The 24,067-nt window shown below is 46.3% G+C and overlaps 1 protein-coding gene across 5 annotated transcripts in view; it reads left to right on the top strand.

Moving 5' to 3' along the window:
- Positions 1–24,067, top strand: part of sdccag8 (SHH signaling and ciliogenesis regulator sdccag8) — a 505,046-nt gene that overhangs the window by 80,206 nt on the left and 400,773 nt on the right. For all 5 annotated transcript variants that reach the window (XR_011594991.1, XR_011594990.1, XR_011594989.1 and 2 more), the window contains exon 10: positions 13,793–13,945. Coding sequence is in view for 2 of the 5 variants with exons in the window: in XM_070889222.1 (XP_070745323.1) it covers positions 13,793–13,945 (153 nt within the window). In the remaining 3 variants the exon portion in view is untranslated. The remainder of the gene's footprint in view (positions 1–13,792; positions 13,946–24,067) is intronic.

Raw genomic sequence — 24,067 nt, 5'->3', positions numbered from 1 at the left:
AGTCTGCCTCCATCACCCTTTCAGGCAGTACATTCCAGATCATAACCACTTACTGTGTAAAAACGATTTTCATCATGTCCTACCAATCGCCTTAAATCTGTGTTCTCTGGTTCTTGACCCTTCCGCTACTGGGAACAGTTACTCTCTATCTACTCTGTCTAGAACCCTCATGATTTTAAACACCTCTGTCAAATCTTCTCTCAACCTTCTCTGCTCTAAGCAGAAGAACCCCAGCTTCTCCAGTCTATCCACGTAACTGAAGTCCCTGGAATCATTCTTGGAAACCTTTCCTTCATCCTCTCTAAGGCCTTCACATCCTTCCTAAAGTGCGGCGCACAGAACTGGACACAATACTCCAGTTGAGGCCAAACTAGTGTTTTATAAGGGTACGTCATTACTTCCTTGCTTTTGTACTCTGCATTTATGAAGCCCAGGATCCTGTCTGCTTTTTTAACCATTTTTTCAAACTGCCCTGCCACCTTTGACAATTTGTGCACATATACCTCCAGGTCTCTCTGTCCCTGCACCCCTTTAGAATTGTACCTTTCAGTTTATATTGCCTCTCCTCGTTTTTCCTACCAAACTACATCACTTCGCACATTTTTGTGCTAAATTTCATCTGCCACATGTCCGCCCTTTCCACCAGCCTATCTATGTCATCTTAAAGTCTATCACTATCCTCCTCACTGTTCACTATACATCCAAGTTTTGTGTCATCTGCAATTTTTGAATTAATATGCATCAAAAAAAGCAGTGGTCCTAGTACTGACCCCTGGGGAACACCACTGTATAGCTTCCGCCAGTCTGAAAAACAACCGTTCAGCACTACTCTCTGTTTCCTGTCACTTCGCTAATTTTGTATCCAGTCCCTTTTATTCCATGGGCTTCAACTTTGCTGTCAAGCCTATTATGTGGCATTTTATCAAACGCCTTTGGAAATCCATTTACACCACATCAACCACATTGCCCTCATCAACCCTCTCTGCTACCTCATCAAAAAAACTCAAGTTAATTAAACACGATTTGCCTATAAGAAATCTGTGCTGGCTTTCCTTAATGAATCCATACTTGTCTAAGTGACTGTTAATTTTGTCCTGGATTATTGTTGCTGGATTTATCCTTGCACCCTTTTTTGAACAAGGGTGTAACATTTGCAATTCTGCAATCCTCTGGCACCCCCCACCCCCCCGCCCCCCGTATCTAAGGAGGATTGGAATATTATGGCCAGTACTTCTGCGATTTCTAGCTTTACCTTCCTCAGTTCGAGGAGGCACGGGAGTTCATGGTCGGAGAGGCCTATAAAGGCACATCAGTCACAGTTGGGGAGCGGGAGTTCGAGGAGGCACGGGAGTTCGTGGTCGGAGAGGCCTATAAAGACACATCAGTCACAGTCGGGGAGCGGGAGTTCGAGGAGGCACGGGAGTTCGTGGTCGGAGAGGCCTATAAAGGCACATCAGTCACAGTCGGGGAGCGGGAGTTCGAGGAGGCACGGGAGTTCGTGGTCGGAAAGGACTATAAAGGCACATCAGTCACAGTCGGAAATTGGGAATTCGAGGAGGCACGGGAGCTCGTGGTTGGAAAGGCCTATAAAGGCACATCAGTCACAGTCGGGGAGCGGGAGTTCGAGGAGGTACAGGAGTTCGTGGTTGGAGAGGCCAGCTGGTACAGCTGCAGCAGGGAGAGAAGGCAAAAAAGTAGAAAAAAATCGAAAGGTGACGTCACAGCTAAGGGGGTAAGTGATTGGCTGTTGATTGGTAAGTAGTTTTTCTTTTTCTTTTCTTTATCAGTAAGTAACCTTTTAGCAGTAACCTTCCAGTGTCCCTGACGACTAAATGTGCGGGAAGTGCATCCGCCTGCAGCACCTGACAGACCGCATTGCGGCACTGGAGCTGCGGGTGGATTTACTCTGGAGCATCCACGATGCTGAGAATGACTTGAATAGCATGTTTAGTGAGTTGGCCACACCGCAGGTAAAGGGTACACAGTTAGATAGGGTATGGGTGACCAACAGGAAGAGTAGTGGAAGGAAGGTAGTGCAGGGGACCCTTGCGGTTATCCCCCTGCAAAACAGATACACGCTTTGGGAACTGATCAGAGGAGAACAGCAGCAGCCAGATTCATGGCACCATGGGTGGCTCTTCTGCACAGGAGGGCAGGAAAAAGCACGAGAGAGCTATAGTGATAGGGGATTCTATTGTGAGACATTTCTGCGGCCGCAACCGAGACTCCAGGATGGTATGTTGCCTCCCTGGTGCAAGGGTCAAGGATGTCTCAGAGCGGGTGCAGGACATTTTGAAGAGGGAGGATGAACAGCCAGTTGTCGTGGTGCATATAGGTACCAACGATATAGGTAAAAAACGGGATGAGGTCCTACAAGACGAATTTAGGGAGCTAGGACCTAAATTTAAAAAGTAGGACCTCAAAAGTAATAATTTCAGGATTGCTACCAGTGCCACGTGCTAGTCAGAATAGGAATAGCTGGATAGCCCAGATGAATACGTGGCTTGAGGAGTGGTGCAGAAGGGAGGGGTTCAAATTCCTGGGACATTGGAACCGGTTCTGGGGGAGGTGGGACCAGTACAAACCGGACGGTCTGCACCTGGGCAGGACCGGAACCAATGTCCTCGGGGGAGTGTTTGCTAGCGCTGTTGGGAGGGGTTAAACTAATATGGCAGGGGGATGGGAACCTATGCAGGAAGACAGAGGGAAGTAGAATGGGGGCAGAAGCAAATGATAGAAAGAAGAAAAGTAAAAGTGGAGGGCAGAGAAACCCAAGGCATAAAGGGCCACATTACAGCAAAATTCTAAAGGGGCAAAGAGTGTTATAAGACAAGCTTGAAGGCTCTGTGCCTCAATGCGAGGAGTATTCGGAATAATGGTGGCCGAATTAACTGCGCAGATAGCAGTTAACAGATATGATGTAATTGGCATCACGGAGACATGACTCCAGGGTGACCAAGGCTGGGAACTCAACATACAGGGGTATTCAATTTTAGGAAGGACAGACAGAAAGGAAAAGGAGGTGGGGTGGCATTGCTGGTTAAAGAGGAAATTAATGCAATAATAAGGAAGGACGTTAGCTTGGATGATGTGGAATCGGTATGGGTGGAGCTACGGAATACCAAAGGGCAGAAAACGCTAGTAGGAGTTGTGTACAGACCACCAAACAGTAGTAGTGAGGTTGGGGACAGCATCAAACAAGAAATTAGGGATGCGTGCAATAAAGGTACAGCAGTTATCATGGGCGACTTTAATCTACATATTGATTGGGCTAACCAAACTGGTAGCAATGCGGTGGAGGAGGATTTCCTGGAGTGTATTAGGGATGGTTTCCTAGACCAGTATGTCGAGAAATCAACTAGAGGGCTGGCCATCCTGGACTGGGTGATGTGTAATGAGAAAGGACTTATTAACAATCTTGTTGTGTGAGGCCCGTTGGGGAAAAGTGACCAGAATATGGTATTAAAGTTGAGAGTGACACATTTAATTCAGAGACTAGGGTCCTGAACTTAAGGAAAGATAACTTCGATGGTATGAGACGTGAATTGGCTAGAATAGACTGGCGAGTGATACTTAAAGGGTTGACGGTGGATAGGCAATGGCAAACATTTAAAGATCACATGGATGAACTTCAACAATCGTACATCCCTGACTGGAGTAAAAATAAAAGGGAAAGGTGGCTCAACCGTGGCTAACAAGGGAAATTAGGAATAGTGTTAAATCCAAGGAAGAGGCATATAAATTGGCCAGAAAAAACAACAAACCTGAGGACTGGGAGAAATTTAGAATTCAGCAGAGGACGACAAAGGGTTTAATCAAGAGGGGGAAAATAGAGTACGAGAAGAAGCTTGCTGGGAACATAAAAACTGACTGCAAAAACTTCTATAGATATGTGAAGAGAAAAAGATTAGTGAAACCAAATGTAGGTCCCTTGTAGTCAGAATCAGGTGAATTTATAATGGGGAACAAAGAAATGGTGGACCAGTTAAATAAATACTTTGGTTCTGTCTTCACGAAGGAGGACACGAATAACCTTCCGGAAATACAAGGGGACCGAGGGTCTAGTGGGAAGGAGGAACTGAAGGAAATCCTTATTAGGCGGGAAACTGTGTTAGGGAAATTGATGGGATTGAAGGCCGATAAATCCCTGAGTACTTAAGGAAGTAGCCCTAGAAATAGTGGATGCATGGTGATCATTTTCCAACAGTCTATCGACTCTGGATCAGTTCCTATGAACTGGAGGGTAGCTAATGTAACACCACTTTTTAAGAAAGGAGGGAGAGAGAAAACAGGTAATTATAGACAGGTTAGCCTGACATCAATAGTGGGGAAAATGTTGGAATCAATTATTAAAGATGAAATAGCAGCACATTTGGAAAGCAGTGACGAGATCGGTCCAAGTCAGCATGGATTTATGAAAGGGACATCATGCTTGACAAATCTTCTAGAATTTTTTGACGATGTTAAGTAGAGTGGACAAGGGAGAACCAGTGGATGTGGTGTATTTGGACTTTCAAAAGGATTTTGACAAGGTTTCACACAAGAGATTGGTGTGCAAAATTAAAGCACATGGTATTGGGGGTAATGTACTGATGTGAATAGAGAACTAGTTGGCAAACAGGAAGCAGAGAGTCGGGATAAACTGGTCCTTTACAGAATGGCAGGCTAATGACTAGTGGGGTGCCGCAGGGCTCAGTGCTGGGACCCCAGCTTTTTACAATATACATCAATGATTTAGATGAATGAATTGAGTGTAATATCTCCACGTTTGCAGATGACACTAAGCTGGGTGGCGGTGTGAGCTGTGAGGAGGACGCTAAAAGGCTGCAGGGTGACTTGGACAGGTTAGGTGATTGGAAAAATGCATGGCAGATGCAGTATAATGTGGATAAATGTGAGGTTATCCACTTTGATGGCAAAAACACGAAGGCAGAATATTATCTGAATGGCGGCAGGTTAGGAAAAGGGGAGGTGCAACGAGACCTGGGTGTCATGGTACATCAGTCATTGAAAGCTGGCATGCAGGTACAGCAGGCGGTGAAGAAGGCAAATGGTATGTTGGACTTCAAAGCTAGGGGATTTGAGTATAGGAGCAGGGAGGTCTTACTGCAGTTGTACAAGGCTTTGGTGAGGCCTCACCTGGAATATTGTGTTCAGTTTTGGTCTCCTAATCTGAGGAAGGATGTTCTTGCTATTGAGGGAGTGCAGCGAAGTTTCACCATTCTGATTCCCGGGATAGCAGGACTGACATATGAGGAGAGACTGGATCGACTGGGTCTGTATTCACTGGAGTTTAGAAGGATGAGAGGGGATCTCATAGTAACATATAAAATTCTGATGGGACTGGACAGGTTAGATGCAGGAAGAATGTTCCCGATGTTGGGGAAGTCCAGGACCAGGGGACATAGTCTAAGGATAAGGGGTAAGCCATTTAGGACTGAGATGAGGAGAAACTTCTTCACTCAGAGAGTTGTTAACCTGTGGAATTCCCTACCGCAGAGAGTTGTTGATGCCAGTTCATTGGATATATTCAAGAGGGAGTTAGATATGGCCCTTACAGCTAAAGGGATCAAGGGGTATGGAGAGAAAGCAGGAAAGCATGATCTTATTGAATGGTGGTGCAGGCTCGAAGGGCCAAATGGCCGACTCCTGCACCTATTTTCTATGTTTCTATGTCTATGTTTCACCATCTAGAATGCATCCCATCCGGTTTGGTGTCTTATCTACTTTAAGTACAAACAGCCTTTAATCTCTTTAATCTATTTTTATCCCATCCAGTATCTCAGCTACCTCCTCTTCACTATGACTTTGATAGCATCTTCTTCCTTGGGAAAGACAGATGCAAAATACTCATTTAGTACTTCAGTCAGGGCCTCTGCCTCCATGCATAGTCTACTTTTTAGTCCCTGATCGGCCCCACCCCTCCTTTTACTATCTGTTCATTATTTATATGCCAATAGAAGACTTTTGGATTCCCTTTTATGTTAGCTGCCCGTCTATTCTCATGCTCTCTCTTTGCCCCCCATATTTTCTTTTTCACTTTCCCGCTGAACAATTCAGCTTGGTTCTCACTCATCATTCTGATAGCCATTCCAGAGACGTGGTTGCAAGGTGACCAGGACTGGGAATTAAATATTCAGGGGTATTTGACAATCCGGAAGGACAGACAGAAAGATAAAGGAGGTGGGGTAGTTCTGTTGATAAAGGATGGAATCACTGCAATAGTAAGAAACAATATTGGCTCAAATGATCAGGATGTTGAAACAGTTTAGGTGGAGATAAGGAATAATAAGAGGAAAAAGTTACTGGTGGGCATAGTCTATAGGCCCCCTAACAGTAGCAACTCTGTTGGTTGGAGCATAAACCAGGAAATATTGGGGGCTTGTAAAAAGGGAACAGCAATAATCATGGGTGATTTTAACCTCCATATTGATTGGACAAATCAAATTCATCAGGATAGCCTTGAGGAAGAGTTCATAGAGTGCATAAGGGATGGGTTCCTTGAGCAGTATGTAACGGAAACCAACTAGGGAGCAGGCTATCTTAGATCTGGTCCTGTGTAATAAGACAGGATTAATAAACAATGTCCTAGTAAAGCATCCCCTTGGAATGAGCGATCATAGCATGATTGCATTTCAAATTCAGATGAAGGGTGAGAAAGTTGCGAAGCTTAAATAAAGGAGACTATGAAGGTATGAGGGCAGAGTTGGCTAAAGTGGACTGGGAAAATAGACTAAAGTGTAGGATGGTTGATGAACAGTGGTGTACATTTAAGGAGATATTTCACAACTCTCAAGAAAAATATATTCCAGTGAGGAGGAAAGAGTATAAGAGAAAAGATAGCCATCCATGGCTAACTAAAGAAATAAAGGATGGTATCTAATTAAAAACAAGAGCATACAATATGGCCAAAACTAGCTGGAGGACAGAAGATTGGGAAGCTTTTAAAAGCCAGCAAAGAATGACTTAAAAAATTGATTCAGAAAGGGAAGATAGACTCTGAAAGTAAACTAGCACAAAATATAAAAACAGATAGCAAAAGTTTCTATCGGTATATAAAAAGGAAAAGAGTGGCTAAAGTAATTGTTGGCCCCTTAGAGGACGAGACCGGGGAATTAGTAATGGGGAACATGGAGATGGCAGAAACTTTGAACAAATATTTTGAATCAGTCCTTGCGATAGAGGACACTAACAATATCCCCAACAGTGGATAGTCAAGAGGCTATGTGGGGGAGGAACTTAACACAATCACAATCACTAAGGAGGTGGTATTCAGTAAGATGATGGAACTAAGGGAGGATAAATCTCCTGGACCTAATGGCTTGCATCCTAGGGTCTTAAGAGAAGTAGCGGCAGGGATAGTGGATGTACTGGTTGTAAATTACCAAAATTCCTTGGATTCTGGGGAGGTCCCAGCAGATTGGAAAACTGCAAATGTAATGCCTCTATTAAAAAAAGGAGGCAGACAAAAAGCAGGTAACTATAGACCAGTTAGCTTCACATCTGTGGTTGGAAAAATATTACAGAAGCAGTAGCAGGACATTTTGGAAAAGCATAATTCGGTCAGGCAGAGTCAGCATGGATTTATGAAGGGGAAGTCATGTTTGGCAAATTTGCTGGAATTCTTTGATGTAACAAAGAGGGTGGATAAAGGAGAACCAGTGGATGTGGTGTATTTGGATTTCCAGAAGGCATTTGACAAGGTGCCACATAAAAGGTTATTGCACAAGTTAAAAGTTCACAAGGTTGGGGTAATATATTAGAATGGATAGAGGATTGGCTAACAGAAAACAGAGTCGGGATAAATGGTTCATTCTTGGGTTGGCAATCAGTAACTAGTGGGATGCCGCAGGGATCAGTGCTGGGACCCCAACTATCGACAATCTATATTAACGACTTGGAAGAAGGGACCGAGTGTAACGTAGCCAAGTTTGCTGACGATACAAAAATGGGAGGAAAAGCAATGTGTGAGGAGGACACAAAAAATCTGCAAAAGGACATAGACAGGGTAAGTGAGTGCGCAAAAATTTGGCAGATGGAGTATAATGTTGGAAAGTGTGAGATCATACACTTTGGCAGAAAAAAATCAAAGAGCAAGTTATTATTTAAATGGAGAAAGATTGCAAAGTTCTGCAGTTCAGCGGGACCCGGGGGTACTTGTGCATGAAACACAAAAGGTTAGTATGTAGGTACAGCAAGTGATTAGGAAGGCCAATGGAATCTTGGCTTTTATTGCAAAGGGAATGGAGTATAAAAGCAGGAAAGTCTTCCTACAGTTTTACAGGGTATTGGTGAGGCCACACCTAGAATACTGCGTGCAGTTTTGATTTCCGTATTTACGAAAGGATATACTTGCTTTGGAGGTAGTTCAGAGAAGGTTCACTCGGTTGATTCCGGAGATGAGGAGGTTAATTTATGAGGAAAGGTGGGGTAGGTTGGGCCTCTACTCATTGGAATTCAGAAGATTAAGAGGTGATCTTATCGAAACATATAAGATTATGAGGGGGCTTGACAAGGTGGATGCAGAGAAAATGTTTCCATTGATCGGGGAGACTAGAACTAGGGGGCATAATCTTAGAATAAGGGGCCGCCCATTTAAAACTGAGCTGAGGAGAAATTTCATTTCTCAGAGGGTTGTGGATCTGTGGAATTCGCTGCTTCAGAGAGCTGTGGAAGCTGGGACATTGAATAAATTTAAGACAGAGATTGAGGGTTTCTTAACCAATAAGGGGTTATGGGGAGAGGGCAGGAAAATGGACCTGAGTCCATGATCGGATCAGCCAAGTATTAAATGGCGGAGCAGGCTCGAGGGGCCTTATGGCCTACTCCTGCTCCTACTTCTTATGTTCTTATGTTATATTCTCAACCTGACATCAGTCATACTTTTCCCCTTTTTCTGCTTCATCTTACTTTCTTTTGTCATCTAAGGAACTCTGGCTTTGGTTGACCTATATTTCCCCCTCATGGGAATGTACCTCCACTGTATCTGAACCATCTCCTCTTTAAAGGCAGCCCATTATTCTATTACAGTTTTGCCTGCCAATCTTTGATTCCAATTCACCTGTGCCGGATCCGTTCTCAACCCACTGAAATTGGCCCTCCTCCAATTAAGTATTTTTACTCTAGATTGCACCTTATCCTTTTTTGTCCTTGTCCACAAATTGCTGAACATCAAAAGGAGGACAGTCTTAAAATATTTGATTTATTGCAATGCTTTTCTTGGCAGTTATATAGGTTCTTTACTGCCCTTAACACCATCCCACCTTCCCCCCACTCCCCCCCCCGCCCCATGCACAGCTACATCCAGTTTACAGAACATTTCTGTCATTGCTACCAGCCGTATTGAGTCAAATTTGCTGCTCTCAGGTTTCTGTAAACAGTTCTCAGATTCACAGCAGTTCATCTGATATTTCCACAAATAGTACAACAAATAACATTCACAAGTAATAAGACCAAATAATGACAAAATATGGCAAATGTGATCTTTGATTTTGTATTGTATCTAAAAGCATAGAATACAAAAGCAAGGAGGAAATGTTGAAGTTGTACAAGACCTTCGTTAGGCCACAATTGGAGTATTCTGTGCAATTTTGGGCATACCTTATTGGAACAATGGAAAAGCAATGGAAATGTGCAATATAGATTCGATAGAATGTTATGAAAAAAAGACATGAAATGTTAGAAATTTTTTTAGAGCTGTGAAGGTTGAGGTTTTCAAGATTATGAAGGTTGGTAAAGAGTGAAAATGGGGCCAAAATTGCCCTCCGCCCCAAACGGGGTGCACATACCGATTTATATATTTTTTTAATTCTCCGCCCCAATCCATGGGGCAGAGATTTGATCAATATTAAGGTCTTTGCTTTTTTTGTTGGTGTTGGTGCAATGTTCCAGGCAGCGGCGGAGCGGAAGTGCCGTTGTGTTGAGTCGGCCGCCGCTCCGACTAATCAGCGCCGTGCTAATGATGTCAGCACATCACGGATGTGCCGCACAACGTCCCTCCCCTTCAGTTAAAGTGAAGGGCTGCTTCAAACTCTGCACTTATTTCAGTTAGGTCCACTGGGCCACCAGGGCCTGGCACCCAAGAGGGGTCGGCCGAATCTGTGGCTACCATTGTTGGGCCGACCTTGGAGTTGGCCAACAATTAACATAAAATGGCGGCTGCGGCAGTGTGCTTTCCCGTTTAAGGGCGGACGCGCCACCCAGCCACAAGAAACATCCCGCCGGGGAAAGCTGTCGGGGGCACCGAGCGGCGGTCGATCCGCTTCCGCGACGTAAATTCCCGCGGGGCAATTTCCACGCGGGGCGGAAAGGGGGTTGCCGCCCGTCGGTGTGGGGTCGGCGTGTGGCTGATGAGGCGAGAAGACAGCCGGGGCGGTCCTGTACACCACTCCAACAATAAAGGAGGGCAATTTACAAAATGATGGCCCCTCCGCGCCAACCAAACGGTGATTGCTTTCCGTACCATTGCCATCTCTTGGAGGTGGTAATGGCTCTTTTTTTTTTAAATGGGGCAGTTTCGGCCCCAGTGTGTTTTCACTCTTTGACAAGACAGCAACAAAAGAGCACAAGTTTAAGTTAACCACAAAAAAGGATTCAAGCAAAAATTTGAAAAGTTTCTTGACACAGAAGGTGGTAGGAATGTCGAATTCTCTATCGCAAAGCATTGCTGAAGCAGCATCCATAAATTATTTCAAATAATGACGAAATAAGAAAAAATGGGATCTTTGATGTTGCTCAACAAAGAGGAAAATTAAAAGGCTCGAGAGTGAACAGAAGTGTGGGTGTCGACCAGGTGGCCCCTGTGGAGAAAAGGAATGGCATAGACTTGATGGACCAAATGGCTTGTTTTTATGCCACTTCATTCTATGAAGTCCTGGAGTATGGGCTGAACCTTCTGACAGAGTTTTGAGCGAGTTGCCAACTGAGTCAAAACTGAAATATGAAGCCAACACAGCTTCAATAGCTCAACATTGTAATTCCAAAATAATGTTTTGTCTCTGTTAACCGATTTCACAGTACTAGATGGTGTGTCTTTAAGAGAATAGTTGCTGTGTAGTTATGAACTATTTTTAGAATACAGCAATTGTTGGGTTCCTGCATTCTTTTCTGACAGTAGTCTTTAACAATATCTCACGTGGCACAAACCAGCTACTGCTATTGTATTTCAGAATGTATTATCAAGTACACTGATGTCTCGGGTAACTTTGAAGTTATGAGGCGTGAATTGGCTAGGATAGATTGGCGAATGATACTTAAGGCGTTGACAGTGGATGGGCAATGGCAGACATTTAGAGACCGCATGGATGAACTACAACAATTGTACATCCCTGTCTGGCGTAAAAATAAAAAAGGGAAGGTGGCTCAACCATGGCTATCAAGGGAAATCAGGGATAATATTAAAGCCAAGAAAGTGGCATACAAATTGGCCAGAAATAGCAGCGAACCCGGGGACTGGGAGAAATTTAGAACTCAGCAGAGGAGGACAAAGGGTTTGATTAGGGCAGGGAAAATAGAGTACAAGAGGAAGCTTGCAGGGAACATTAAGACGGACTGCAAAAGCTTCGATAGATATGTAAAGAGAAAAGGGTTAGTAAAGATAAATGTAGGTCCCCTGCAGTCAGAATCAGGGGAAATTGTAACTGGGAACAAAGAAATGGCAGACCAAAGAAATGGAATATCGAACCTAAGTACTTAGGTTCGGTATTCATTAAGGAGGACACAAACAACCTTCCGGATATAAAAGGGGTCAGAGGGTCTAGTAAGAAGGAGGAACTGAGGGAAATCCTTATTAGTCGGGAAATTGTGTTGGGGAAATTGATGGGATTGAAGGCTGATAAATCCCCAGGGCCTGATGGTCTGCATCCCAGAGTACTTAAAGAGGTGGCCTTGGAAATAGCGGATGCATTGACAGGCATTTTCCAACATTGCATAGATTCTGGATCAGTTCCTATGGAGTGGAGGGTAGCCAATGTAACCCCACTTTTTTAAAAAAAGGAGGAAGAGTGAAAACAGGGAATTATAGACCGGTCAGCCTGACATCAGTAGTGGGTAAAATGATGGAATCAATTATTAAGGATGTCATAGCAGCGCATTTGGAAAGAGGTGACATGATAGGTCCAAGTCAGCATGGATTTGTGAAAGGGAAATCATGCTTGACAAATCTTCTGGAATTTTTTGAGGATGTTTCCAGTAGAGTGGACAAGGGAGAACCAGTTGATGTGGTGTATTTGGACTTTCAAAAGGCTTTCGACAAGGTCCCACACAAGAGATTAATGTGCAAAATTGAAGCATATGGGATTGGGGGTAGTGTGCCGACATTAATTGAGAACTGGTTGGCAGATAGGAAGCAAAGAGTAGAAGTAAATGGGTACTTTTCAGAATGGCAGGCAGTGACTAGTGGGGTACCGCAAGGTTCTGTGCTGGGGCCCCAGCTGTTTACATTGTACATTAATGATTTAGACGAGGGGATTAAATGTAGTATCTCCAAATTTGCGGATGACACTAAGTTGGGTGGCAGTGTGAGCTGTGAGGAGGATTCTATGAGGCTGCAGAGTGACTTGGATAGGTTAGGTAAGTGGGCAAATGCATGGCAGATGAAGTATAATGTGGATAAATGTGAGGTTATCCACTTTGGTGGTAAAAACAGAGAGACAGACTATTATATGAATGGTGACAGATTAGGAAAAGGGGAGGTGCAACGAGACCTGGGTGTCATGGTACATCAGTCATTGAAGATTGGCATGCAGGTTCAGCAGGCGGTTAAGAAAGCAAATGGCTTTGTACAGGGCCTTGGTGAGGCCACACCTGGAGTATTGTGTACAGTTTTGGTCTCCTAACTTGAGGAAGGAAATTCTTGCTATTGAGGGAGCGAAGGTTCACCAGACTGATTCCCGGGATGGCGGGACTGACCTATCAAGAAAGACTGGATCAACTGGGCTTGTATTCACTGGAGTTCAGAAGAATGAGAGGGAATCTCATAGAAACGTTTAAAATTCTGACATGTTTGGACAGGTTAGATGCAGGAAGAATGTTCCCAATGTTGGGGAAGTCCAGAACCAGGGGTCACAGTCTAAGGATAAGGGGTAAGCCATTTAGGACCGAGATGAGGAGAAACTTCTTCACCCAGAGAGTGGTGAACCTGTGGAATTCTCTACCACAGAAAGTTGTTGAGGCCAATTCACTAAATATATTCAAAAAGGAGTTCGATATAGTCCTTACTACTAGGGGGATCAAGGGGTATGGCGAGAAAGCAGGAATGGGGTACTGAAGTTGCATGTTCAGCCATGAACTCATTGAACGGTGGTGCAGGCTAGAAGGGCCGAATGGCCTACTCCTGCACCTATTTTCTATGTTTCTATATGAAATGAAACATGGCGGGTGAAAAAGAAAATCTTTTTAAGACAAATTTTTCCATGTGCCTTTATTGACAATTAATGAAAACATATAGGGCAGGTAAAATGCTTCTTCCCCTAGGCAGAATGGTCTTTAATATAATGTGCATTGTTTCCATTGACAGCAGAAGGTACCATCATGCGCCACCCCACCCACTTCACACTACAAACACATTTTTTTTTATGTTCTGTGTTAATATTGTTGCATAAAAATAAACACAGTCATTTAAAGAAAAAACTTATCTATGTAGTGTTTTGGGAACTCGAGACACTTTATTGATTGGACCTCACATGAAACTACAATCTGGCTCAATTCCCAAACCAAAGTACAGTGTGATAATCCATTAGCTGTTCATGTTCTGTTTAGTTTCAGACTACAGTTTGATTTTCCTGTTCTTTAGGCTCTGGTCCATTGTGAGCAGCTGAAGAATGAAATGTTGCGTCAGAGAGAGCGGCTAGAAAGGGAGCTAGCTTGTCAGCAAGAAAAAATTGCAAATGCCAAGAAAGCTGTGCATGAAGAAATGAGGAAAGAAAGGGAAGAGTTGGCATCAAAGGTAAGAAAGGAGAGTGTTGATGTTTTATATATTTTTTTACTGCTTTTAATAAATTGCATTAATATCCTTAACTACTTTAAAAAAAAAAATGGATGTCTATCCAAACATAAACCAAAATTTATTTCAATAATTTATCTGGTATCAGAAATTGAAGTTATTGGGATATAAAGAAAGAAACCCACATTGTCACTTGAAACATTACTGAGTGATGTTTCTGTTATGGCCAGTAGGTGGGGGTGGTGGATGATAAGATGGAATTGCGTTCTATGCAACAATTTAGTTGGCACATTCCTCTGTTGCACCAACATGCTTCTTTTCTGTCTCTATATACCTATCTGATCTTCGCTCCCTTAAGTCCAAGGGATGTCGACTTGAACGGATATGGTGGACAACTGGTTTAGCCATTCACTGCCAGATCTGGCTGGGTCACTATCGGATCCTGCTCTCATCTGCCAAAATCACTCACTATTCCAGAATCAATCTGGAATGTAAAGATAAACCCTGGCTTCTATTCTCCACTGCTAACCGTCTTTTTAGACCCCTCTCCCCAGTCTCCACCCTCACCTATGACAATAAGTGTCTCTACTAAAATTGAGACCATCCATTCGGCCGCCTCTGCTTCTTCTCTTCCTTCCCCTAGCCCACCGGGCCAAACTTCCTACCTCTGCCCAAGCCCTGACCTCGCATCTTTCTCCAGTTTATCTCCGGTCTCCCCTTGTGACCTTTCCGAACTCATTCTGTCCATGATACCCACTTCCTGCTCACTTGACCCTATTCCCACCAAACTGCCAACCACCCAACTTCCTTTTCTGGCTCCCATGTTAGCTGACTTTGTTAATGGTTCACTCTCCCCCGGTACTGTCCCCTTCTCTCTCAAATCTACCGTCACCACCCCTCTCAATAAAACAATCCTCGATCCCTCCGTCCTTGCAAACTACTGCCCCATCTCCAACGTCCCTTTCCTCTCCAAAGTCCTTGAACGTGTCATCGTCTCCCAAATCCGTGCCCATATTTCCCGCAATTCCATGTTTGAATCCCTCCAATCTGGTTCCCGCACCTGCCATAGTACCGAAACGGCTCTCATCAAAGTCACAAATTACATCCTTTGTGACTGTGACAAAGGCAAACTATCCCTCCTCATCCTTCTTGACTTCCCTGCAGCCTTTGACACGGTTGACCACTCCATCCTCCTCCAATGCCTCTCGACCATTGTCCAGCTGGGTGGGACTGCATTCGCCTGGTTCCATTCTTATCTATCTAATCGTAGCCAGAGAATCACTTGCAACACCTTCTCTTCCCGCCTCCGCATCGTTACCTTTGGTGTCCCCCAAGGATCTATCCTTGGCCCCCTCCTATTTTTCATCTACATGTTGCCTCTTGGTGACATCATCCAGAAACACAGCATCGGTTTCCACTTTTACGTTGATGACACCAAGCTCTACCTCACTATCACTTCTCTCGACCGACATACAGTTCTGGATGAGCAGAAATTTTCTCCAATTGAATATTGGGAAGACCGAAGCCACTGTTTTCGATCCCCGCCACAAACTCCGTTCCCTAGCCACTGACTCCATCTCTCTCCTCAACTTCTGTCTGAGGCTGAACCAGAGTGTTCGCAACCTTGGTATCATATTTGATCCTGAAAATGAGCTTTTGACCACATATCCGCAGCATAACTAAGACCGCCTATTTTCACCTCTATAACATCGCCCGTCTACCCCCATGCCTCAGCTCATCCGCTGCTGAAGCCCTCATCTATGCCTTTGTTACCTCTAGACTTGACTATTACAACGCATTCCTGGCTGGCCTCCCACATTCTACCCTGCATAAACTAGAGGCGACCCAAAACTCGGCTGCCCATGTCCTAACTTGCATCAAGTCCTGCTCACCTGTACCCCTGTGCTCACTGACCTACATTGGCTTCCAGTTAAGCAACGCCTCGATTTCAAAATTCTCATCCTTATTTTAAAATCCCTCTATGGCTTCGCCCCTCCCTGTCTCTGCAATCTCCAGACCCACAACCCCCCCCGAGATGACTGCGCTCCTCTAATTCTGCCCTCCTGAGCATCTCTGATTGTAATCACTCAACCATCGTTGGCCGTGCCTTCTGTTGCATAGGCCGCAAGCCCTGCAACTCCCTGCCTAAACCTCTCTGCCTCTCTACTTATTTTTCCTCCTTCAAGATTATCCTTAAAACCTACCTCTTTGACCAAGCTTTTGGTCACCAGCGGTAATTTCTACTTATGCAGCTCAGTGTCAAATTTTTATCGCATAATACTCCTGTGAAGTGCTTTGGGACGTGGATGATGACAACCTTCTCGTGGCCCACCCTGTTACGTGATCTTAGCTCTTAGATCACAATTAATGTCGTCTCTGTTATAAATGTAAACTTGTATTTACTCTGTACAACCACCAGAGGCTTCATCCCCTGGAGTCCCAAGGGATCCTATAATCCCTTGGGAGCGCAGGTATTTAAGGAGGCCTCACAGGTTGGAAAGGCATTCTGGGGACCTGCAATAACAGACCAAGGTCACACTGTACTTTGAGCTCACAGTGTTCAGCCTGACTCTCTCCATACATAATAACTGGCGATGAGATACAGATAGCGAACCCAAAGATGCAGAGAACAGTGGACATCCTGGAGAAATTCTCAGAGGGAGATGATTGGGAAACTTTTGTGGAGCGACTCGACCAATACTTCGTGGCCATCGAGCTAGATGGGGAAGGGCGATCCTCCTCACCGTCTGTGGGGCACCAACGTATGGCCTCATGAAGAATCTGCTCACTCCAGCGAAACCCATGGAGAAATTGTACGACGACTTGTGCACACTGGTCCGAGAGCATTTGAACCCGAAGGAAAGCATTCTGATGGCGAGGTACCGGTTCTACATCTACAAAAGGTCTGAATACCAGGAAGTGGCGAGTTATGTCGCCGAGCTAAGATGCCTTGCAGGACATTGCGAATTTGAAGGACATTTGGAGCACATGCTCAGAGACTTTTTCATACTTGGCATTGGCCACGAAACCATACTTGGCAAACTTTTGACTGTAGAGACCCCAACCTTAAGTAAGGCCATAGAGATAGCCCAGGCATTCATTTCCACCAGTGACAATATGAAGCAAATCTCTCAGCACACAAGTGCTGCGACAAGTACGGTGAACAAAGTGATGTTGTTTTGGAATTGTAACATACAGGGCAGGTCACACATACCTGCAGCTGCACGTCCGCAGATGTCTCGGAGTCCACCATCAAGGGTGATGAATGCAAGGCCATTAACACCTTGTTGGCGCTGCGGTGGTGATCATCGTTTCCATTCATTCCGATTCAAAGAGTATGTTTGCAAGGGCTGTGGAACAATGGGACACCAACGAGTGTGCAAACGAGCTACTAATCCTGTTAAACTTGCAAGCCACCATGTTGCAGAAGAGGACAGATCCACAGGGGATCACGACAAGCCAGAGCCTCGGACCGAGGAGGCAGAGGTACATGGGGTGCACACAATCACCATGAATTGTCCCCCGATAATGCTGAATGTTGAACTAAATGGACTCCCGGTATCAATGGAGCTGGACACGGGTGCGACCCAGTCCATCGTGGGCAAAAAGACTTTCGAAAGATTGTGATGCAACAAGGCTTCAAGGCCAGCCTTAACTCCAGTTCGCACGAAACTAAGAACTTGCACAAAAGAACTGATTCCTGTAATCGGCACTGCTACCATAAAGGTCTCCTACGATGGAGTGGCGCACAAGCTACCACTCTGGGTGGTACCGGACGATGGTCACATGCTGCTCGGCAGGAGCTGGCTGGGAAAGATACGCTGGAACTGGGACGACGTCCGACCACTATCGCCCGTTGACGACACTTCGTGTGCCCAGGTCTCAAACAAATTTCCTTCGCTGTTCGAACCAGGCATCGGGGAATTTCAAGGAGCAAAAGTGCAGATCCACCTAATTCCGGGGGCGCAACCCATCCATCACAAGGCGACAGCAGTACTGTACATGATGAGAGAAAGGATAGAGATCGAGCTAGATGGCTGCAAAGAGAGGGCATCATTTCACCAATCGAGTTCAACGAGAGGGCCAGTCCTATCGTCCCAGTCCTCAAGGGTGACGGCACTGTCAGAATCTGTGGCGATTACAAAGTAACTATCAATCATTTCTCCCTGCAGGACCAATACCCACTACCAAAGGCCGACAACCTCTTTGCAATGCTGGCGGGAGGAAAGACGGTCACGAAGCTGGCTCTGACTTCAGCCGACATGACGCAAGAACTGGAGGATTCATTGAAGGACCTCATCTGCATCAACATGCACAAAGGTCTCTTTGTTTATAACAGATGCCCGTTGGGAATCCAATCAGCAGCGGCGATATTCCAGAGAAACGTGGAAAGCTTACTAAAGTCGGTCCCGCACACCGTGGTCTTCCAGGACGACATCTTGGTCACAGGTCGGAACACAGTCGAGCATCTGCAGCACCTGGAGGAGGTTCTTAGTCGACTCAACCGCGTGGGGCTCAGGGTAAAATGCTTGAAGTGCGTTTTCCTGGTGCCTGAAGTGGAGTTCTTGGGAAGGAGGATTGTGGCGGACGGCATCAGGCCCACCAACACGAACACGGAGGGAATCGAGAACGCACCGAGGCCACAGAACGTGACTGAGCTGCGGTCGTTTCTGGGACTCCTGAACTACTTTGGTAACTTCTTACCGGGTCTTAGCACACCGTTAGAACCACTGCTTGTCTTACTACGAAAAGGGGACAAATGGGTTTGGGGCAAAAGCCAAGAAAATGTCTTTGTAAAAGCGAGAAAATTGTTGTGCTCAAACAAATTGCTTGTGTTGTATGATCCATGTAAGCGTTTGGTACTAGCATGTGATGCGTCGTCATATGGCGTCGGGTGTGTATTGCAACAAGCTAATGATTTTGGGAAACTGTAACCAGTTGCTTATGCATCCAGGAGTCTGTCTAAGGCTGAGAGAGCCTACAGAATGATTGAGAAAGAAGAGTTAGCGTGTGTCTATGAGGTAAAGAAAATGCATCAATACCTGTTTGGGTTAAAATTTGAATTGGAAACTGACCATAAGTCACTTATATCCCTGTTTTCCGAGGCGAAATGGATAAATACCAACGCATCGGCCCGCATCCAGAGATGAGCGCTCACTTTGTCCGCATACATCTACACCATCCGCCACAGGCCAGGCACAGAAAACTGCGCCAATGCTCTCAGTAGGCTGCCATTGCCCACCACAGAGGTGGAAATGGCACAGTCCGCAGATCTAGCCATGGTTATGGAAGCATTTAAGAGTGAGCAATCACCCGTCACTGCCCAGCAGATCAAAACCTGGACAAGCCAGCACCCCTTATTATCTCGAGTCAAAAGCTATGTGCTTCATGGGAGCTGGTCCAGTGTCCCAGTGGAAATGCAGGAAGAGGTGAAGCCATTCCAGCGGAGCAAAGATGAAATGTCTATACAAGCAGACTGCCTTCTGTGGGGCAATCAAGTAGTGGTCCCCAAAAAGGGCAGAGACACCTTCATCAGTGACCTCCATAGTACCACCCAGACATCGTAATGATGAAAGCGATAGCCAGATCCCATGTGTGGTGGCCCGATATCGATGTGGACTTAGAATCCTGCGTTCACAGATGTAATATGTTGTGTATCTGTAAAGCATGCACTCTCATGTTCTGCCACCAGGGAGCTCATCCCCTGAAGTCCCAAGGAATCCCAGCATCCCTTGGGAGCACTGTATATAAGCCGGACCCTAAGGCCTGTTCCTCACTCTGGAGTGTCTTATTAAAGACTGGCACTGTTACTTTAACCTCCCTGTATGCAGCCTCATCTGTGTTAGGAACATAATAACTGGCGACGAGAATACAAATCCAACGCAAAGATGCAGCAAACTGTGGACATCCTGGAGAAGTTCTCGGAGGGTGAGGACTGGGAAGCCTATGTCGAACGGCTCAACCAGTACTTTATAGCCAATGAGCTGGACGGAGAAGGAAGCGCTGCAAAAAGGAGAGCGGTCCTCCTCACAGTCTTCGGGGCACCGACCTACAGCCTCATGAAGAATCTTCTGGCTCCGGTGAAACCCACAGATAAGTCGTATGAGGAGCTGTGTACACTGGTTCGGGAGCATCTTAACCCGAGGGAGAGTGTGCTGATGGCGAGGTATCTGTTCTACACGTGCCAGCGATCTGAAGGTCAGGAAGTGGTGAGCTACGTCGCCGAGCTAAGGCGACTTGCAGGGCAATGTGAGTTTGATGGCTACCTGGAGCAAATGCTCAGAGACTTTTTTGTACTGGGCATTGGCCATGAGACCATCCTACAAAAGCTTTTGACTGTAAGAGATAGCGACCCTCAGTAAGGCCATTGCGATAGCACAGGCGTTTATGTCCACCAGTGATAACACCAAACAAATCTCTCAGCACACAAGTGCCAGCAATGTTCATAAATTAACTGGAACTGTGTTTGCGAGCAGAAATGTACAGGGCAGAAACCACGAGTCTGCAACTGCCAGCAGGCCTCAGGTGACCCAGATGACTCGGAGTCCCCAACAAAGGATGAATGCAAGACAATTCACACCTTGTTGGCGTTGTGGAGAATTCCATTCAGCCTATTCATGCTGCTTCAATGGGTATGTTTGCAAGAGCTGTGGAACAATGGGGCACCTCCAACGAGCTTGCAAACGAGCTGCAAGCTCTGCAAAACCTGCTAACCACCACGTGGTAGAGGAAGATCGGTCCATGGTGGATCAAAGCAATTTCGAGCCTCAGAGAGGAGGCAGATGCTGAAGTACACGGAGTGCACACATTTTCGACGAAATGTCCACCTATAATGCTAAACGTAAAATTGAATGGCTTACCCGTAGCCATGGAACTGGACACTGGCGCTATCCAATCCATCATGGGTAAAAAGATGTTTGAGAAACTGTGGTGCAACAAGGCATTCAGACCAGCCCTGAGCCCCATCCACACGAAACTGAGAACGTACACCAAAGAGCTTATCACTGTCCTGGGCAGCGCCATGGTCAAGGTCACCTACGAGGGAACAGTGCACGAACTGCCACTCTGGATTGTCCCGGGCGATGGCCCCACACTGCTTGAAAGGAGCTGGGTGGGCAAAATCCGCTGGAACTGGGATGACATCCGAGCGCTATCACATGTCAATGAGGCCTCATGTACCCAGGTTCTTAACAAATTTCCTTCTCTCTTTGAGCCAGGCATTGGAAACTTTTCCAGGGCGAAGGTGCGGATCCACTTGGTCCCAGAGGCACGACCCATTCACCACAAGGTGCGAGCGGTACCTCACATGATGAGTGAGAGAGTGGAAATCGAGCTGGACAGGCTGCTACACGAGGGCATCATCTCCCCAGTGGAATTCAGCGAGTGGGCCAGCCCGATTGTTCCAGTACTCAAAAGTGATGGCACGTTCAGGATTTGCGGCGATTATAAAGTATCTATTAATCGTTTCTCACTACAGGACCAATACCTGCTACCTAAGGCAGACGACCTATTTGCGATGCTGGCAGGAGGCAAGATGTTCACCAAGCTCGACCTGACTTCGGCCTACATGACGCAGGAGCTGGAGGAGTCTTCGAAGGGCTTCACTTGCATCAACACGCACAAGGGACTGTTCATCTACAACAGATGCCCGTTTGGAATTTGGTCGGCTGCAGCGATCTTCCAGAGAAACATGGAGAGCCTACTCAAGTCGGCATCACACATGATGGTTTTTCAGGACGACATATTGGTCATGGGTCGGGACACTGCCGAGCACCTACAAAACTTGGAGGAGATCCTCCAACGACTGGATCGCGTAGGGCGGCGGCTGAAGAGGTCGAAATGTGTCTTCATGGCAACAGAAGTGGAGTTTTTGGGGAGAAAGATTGCAGCAGACGGCATTCGGCCCACAGGCGCCAAGACAGAGGCTATCAGGAACGCGCCCAGGCCACAGAACGTCACGGAGCTGCAGTTGTTCCTGGGACTCCTCAACTATTTTGGTAACTTCCTACCGGGGTTAACCACCCTTTCAGAGCCCCTGCATATGTTATTGCGCAAATGTGAGAACTGGGTATGGGGAAAAAAACAAGTAATTGCTTTTGAGAAAGCCAGAAACATTTTATGCTCCAACAAGCTGCTTGTATTGTATAACCCGTGTAAAAGACTTGTGCTAGCATGTGACGCGTCGTGGTATGGAGTCGGATGTAGCATTACAACAAACTAACGTTGTGGGGAAGTTGCAACCTGTCGCCTATGCTTCCAGGAGCTTGTCTAAGGCCGAGAGGGCCTACAGCATGATTGAGAAAGAGGCATTAGCCTGTTTGGCCTCAAATTTCAGCTGGAAACCGATCACAAGTCCCTCACATCCCTGTTCACTGAAAACAAGAGATAAATACTAATGCCTCAGCCCGCATACAAAGGTGGGCACTCGCGCTATCAGCGTATAACTATACCATCCGCAACAGGCCAGGCACCGAGAACTGTGCGGATGCTCTCAGTCGGCTACCATTGCCCACCATGGGGGTGGAAATGGCGCAGCCTGCAAACTTGTTGATGGTGGCGCAGCTCGCAGACTTGTTGATCTTCATGGAAATGTTTGAAAATGATAAATCACCTGTCACGGCCTGCCAGATTAGGACTTGGACCAGCCAAGATCCTCTGCTGTCCCTAGTAAAAAACACTGTGTACTGCATGGGAGCTGGGCCAGCATCCCCGTTGAAATGCAAGAGCTAATCAAGCTGTTCCAGTGGCGAAAGGACGAGCTGTCCATTCAGGCAGACTGCCTGTTGTGGGGTAACCGCGTAGTGCTACCAGAAAGGGGCAGGGCGATGTTCATCTCGAATCTCCACAGCACACACCCGGGTATAGTAATGATGAAAGCGATAGCCAGATCCCATGTGTGGTGGCCCGGTATCGACTCTGACTTCGAGTCCTGTGTATGGCAATGCAGCATGTGTGCTCAGTTGAGCAACGCGCCCAGAGAGGCACCACTAAGTTTGTGGTCCTGGCCCTCCAGACCATGGTCGAGGATCCATGTCGACTATGCGGGCCCGTTTCTCGGTAAAATGTTCCTGATGGTGGTGGATGCTTTTTCAAAATGGATTGAATGTGAAATAATGTCGGGAAGCACCGCCACCGCCACCATTGAAAGCCTGAGGACCATGTTTGCCACCTATGGCCTGCCTGACACTCTGGTCAGTGACAACGGGCTATGTTTCACCAGTGCCGAATTTAAAGAATTTATGACCCGCAATGGGATCAAACATGTCACCTCGGCCACGTTGAAACCAGCCTCCAATGGGCAGGCAGAGTGGGCAGTACAAACCATCAAACAGAGCCTTAAACGAGTCACAGAAGGCTCACTCCAAACCCGCTTGTCCCGAGTACTGCTCAGTTGCCGCACAAGACACCACTCGCTCACAGGGGTGCCCCTGGCTGAGCTACTCATGAAAAGGACTCTTAAAACCAGACTCTCGCTGGTTCACCCCAACCTGCATGATCAGGTAGAGAGCAGGTGGCAGCAACAAAATGTAAATGATGGTCGCGCTACTGTGTCACGGGAAATTGATCTGAATGACCCTGTGTATGTGCCAAACTATGGACATGGTCCCAAGTGGATCGCGGGCACAGTGATAGCTAAAGAAGGGAATATAGTGTTTGTCGTCAAACTAGACAATGGACAAATTTGCAGAAAGCACCTGGACCAAACGAGGCTGCGGTTCACAGACTTCCCTGAACAACTCACAACAGACACCAACTTTTTCGAGCCCACAACACACACACACAAAGGATCAACGACACCACACCAAGAAATCGAACCCATCACGCCCAACAGCCCAGCACGGCCAGGCTAACCTAGCAGCCCTGCAGGGCCAACAACACGCCAGCCCAGCGAGAGCACGGCCAAGCTAACCTAGCAGCCCTGCAGGGCCAACAACATGCCAGCCCAGCGAGAGCACAGCCAACACACCAGAACAGACATTTGTACCGAGGCGGTCCACCAGGGAAAGAAAGGCTCCCGACCGCCTCACCTTGTAAATAGTTTTCACTTTGACTTTGTGGAGGGAGTGATGTGCAACTGTAAAGCATGCACTCCCATGTTCCGCCACCAGGGAGCTCATCCCCTGA

The sequence above is a fragment of the Pristiophorus japonicus genome, chromosome 9 (assembly GCF_044704955.1).
Source record: "Pristiophorus japonicus isolate sPriJap1 chromosome 9, sPriJap1.hap1, whole genome shotgun sequence".
NCBI lineage: Eukaryota > Metazoa > Chordata > Chondrichthyes > Pristiophoridae > Pristiophorus > Pristiophorus japonicus.
The sequence above is the reverse complement of the archived record's forward strand: the minus strand, read 5'-3'. Positions and strand labels throughout refer to the sequence as shown.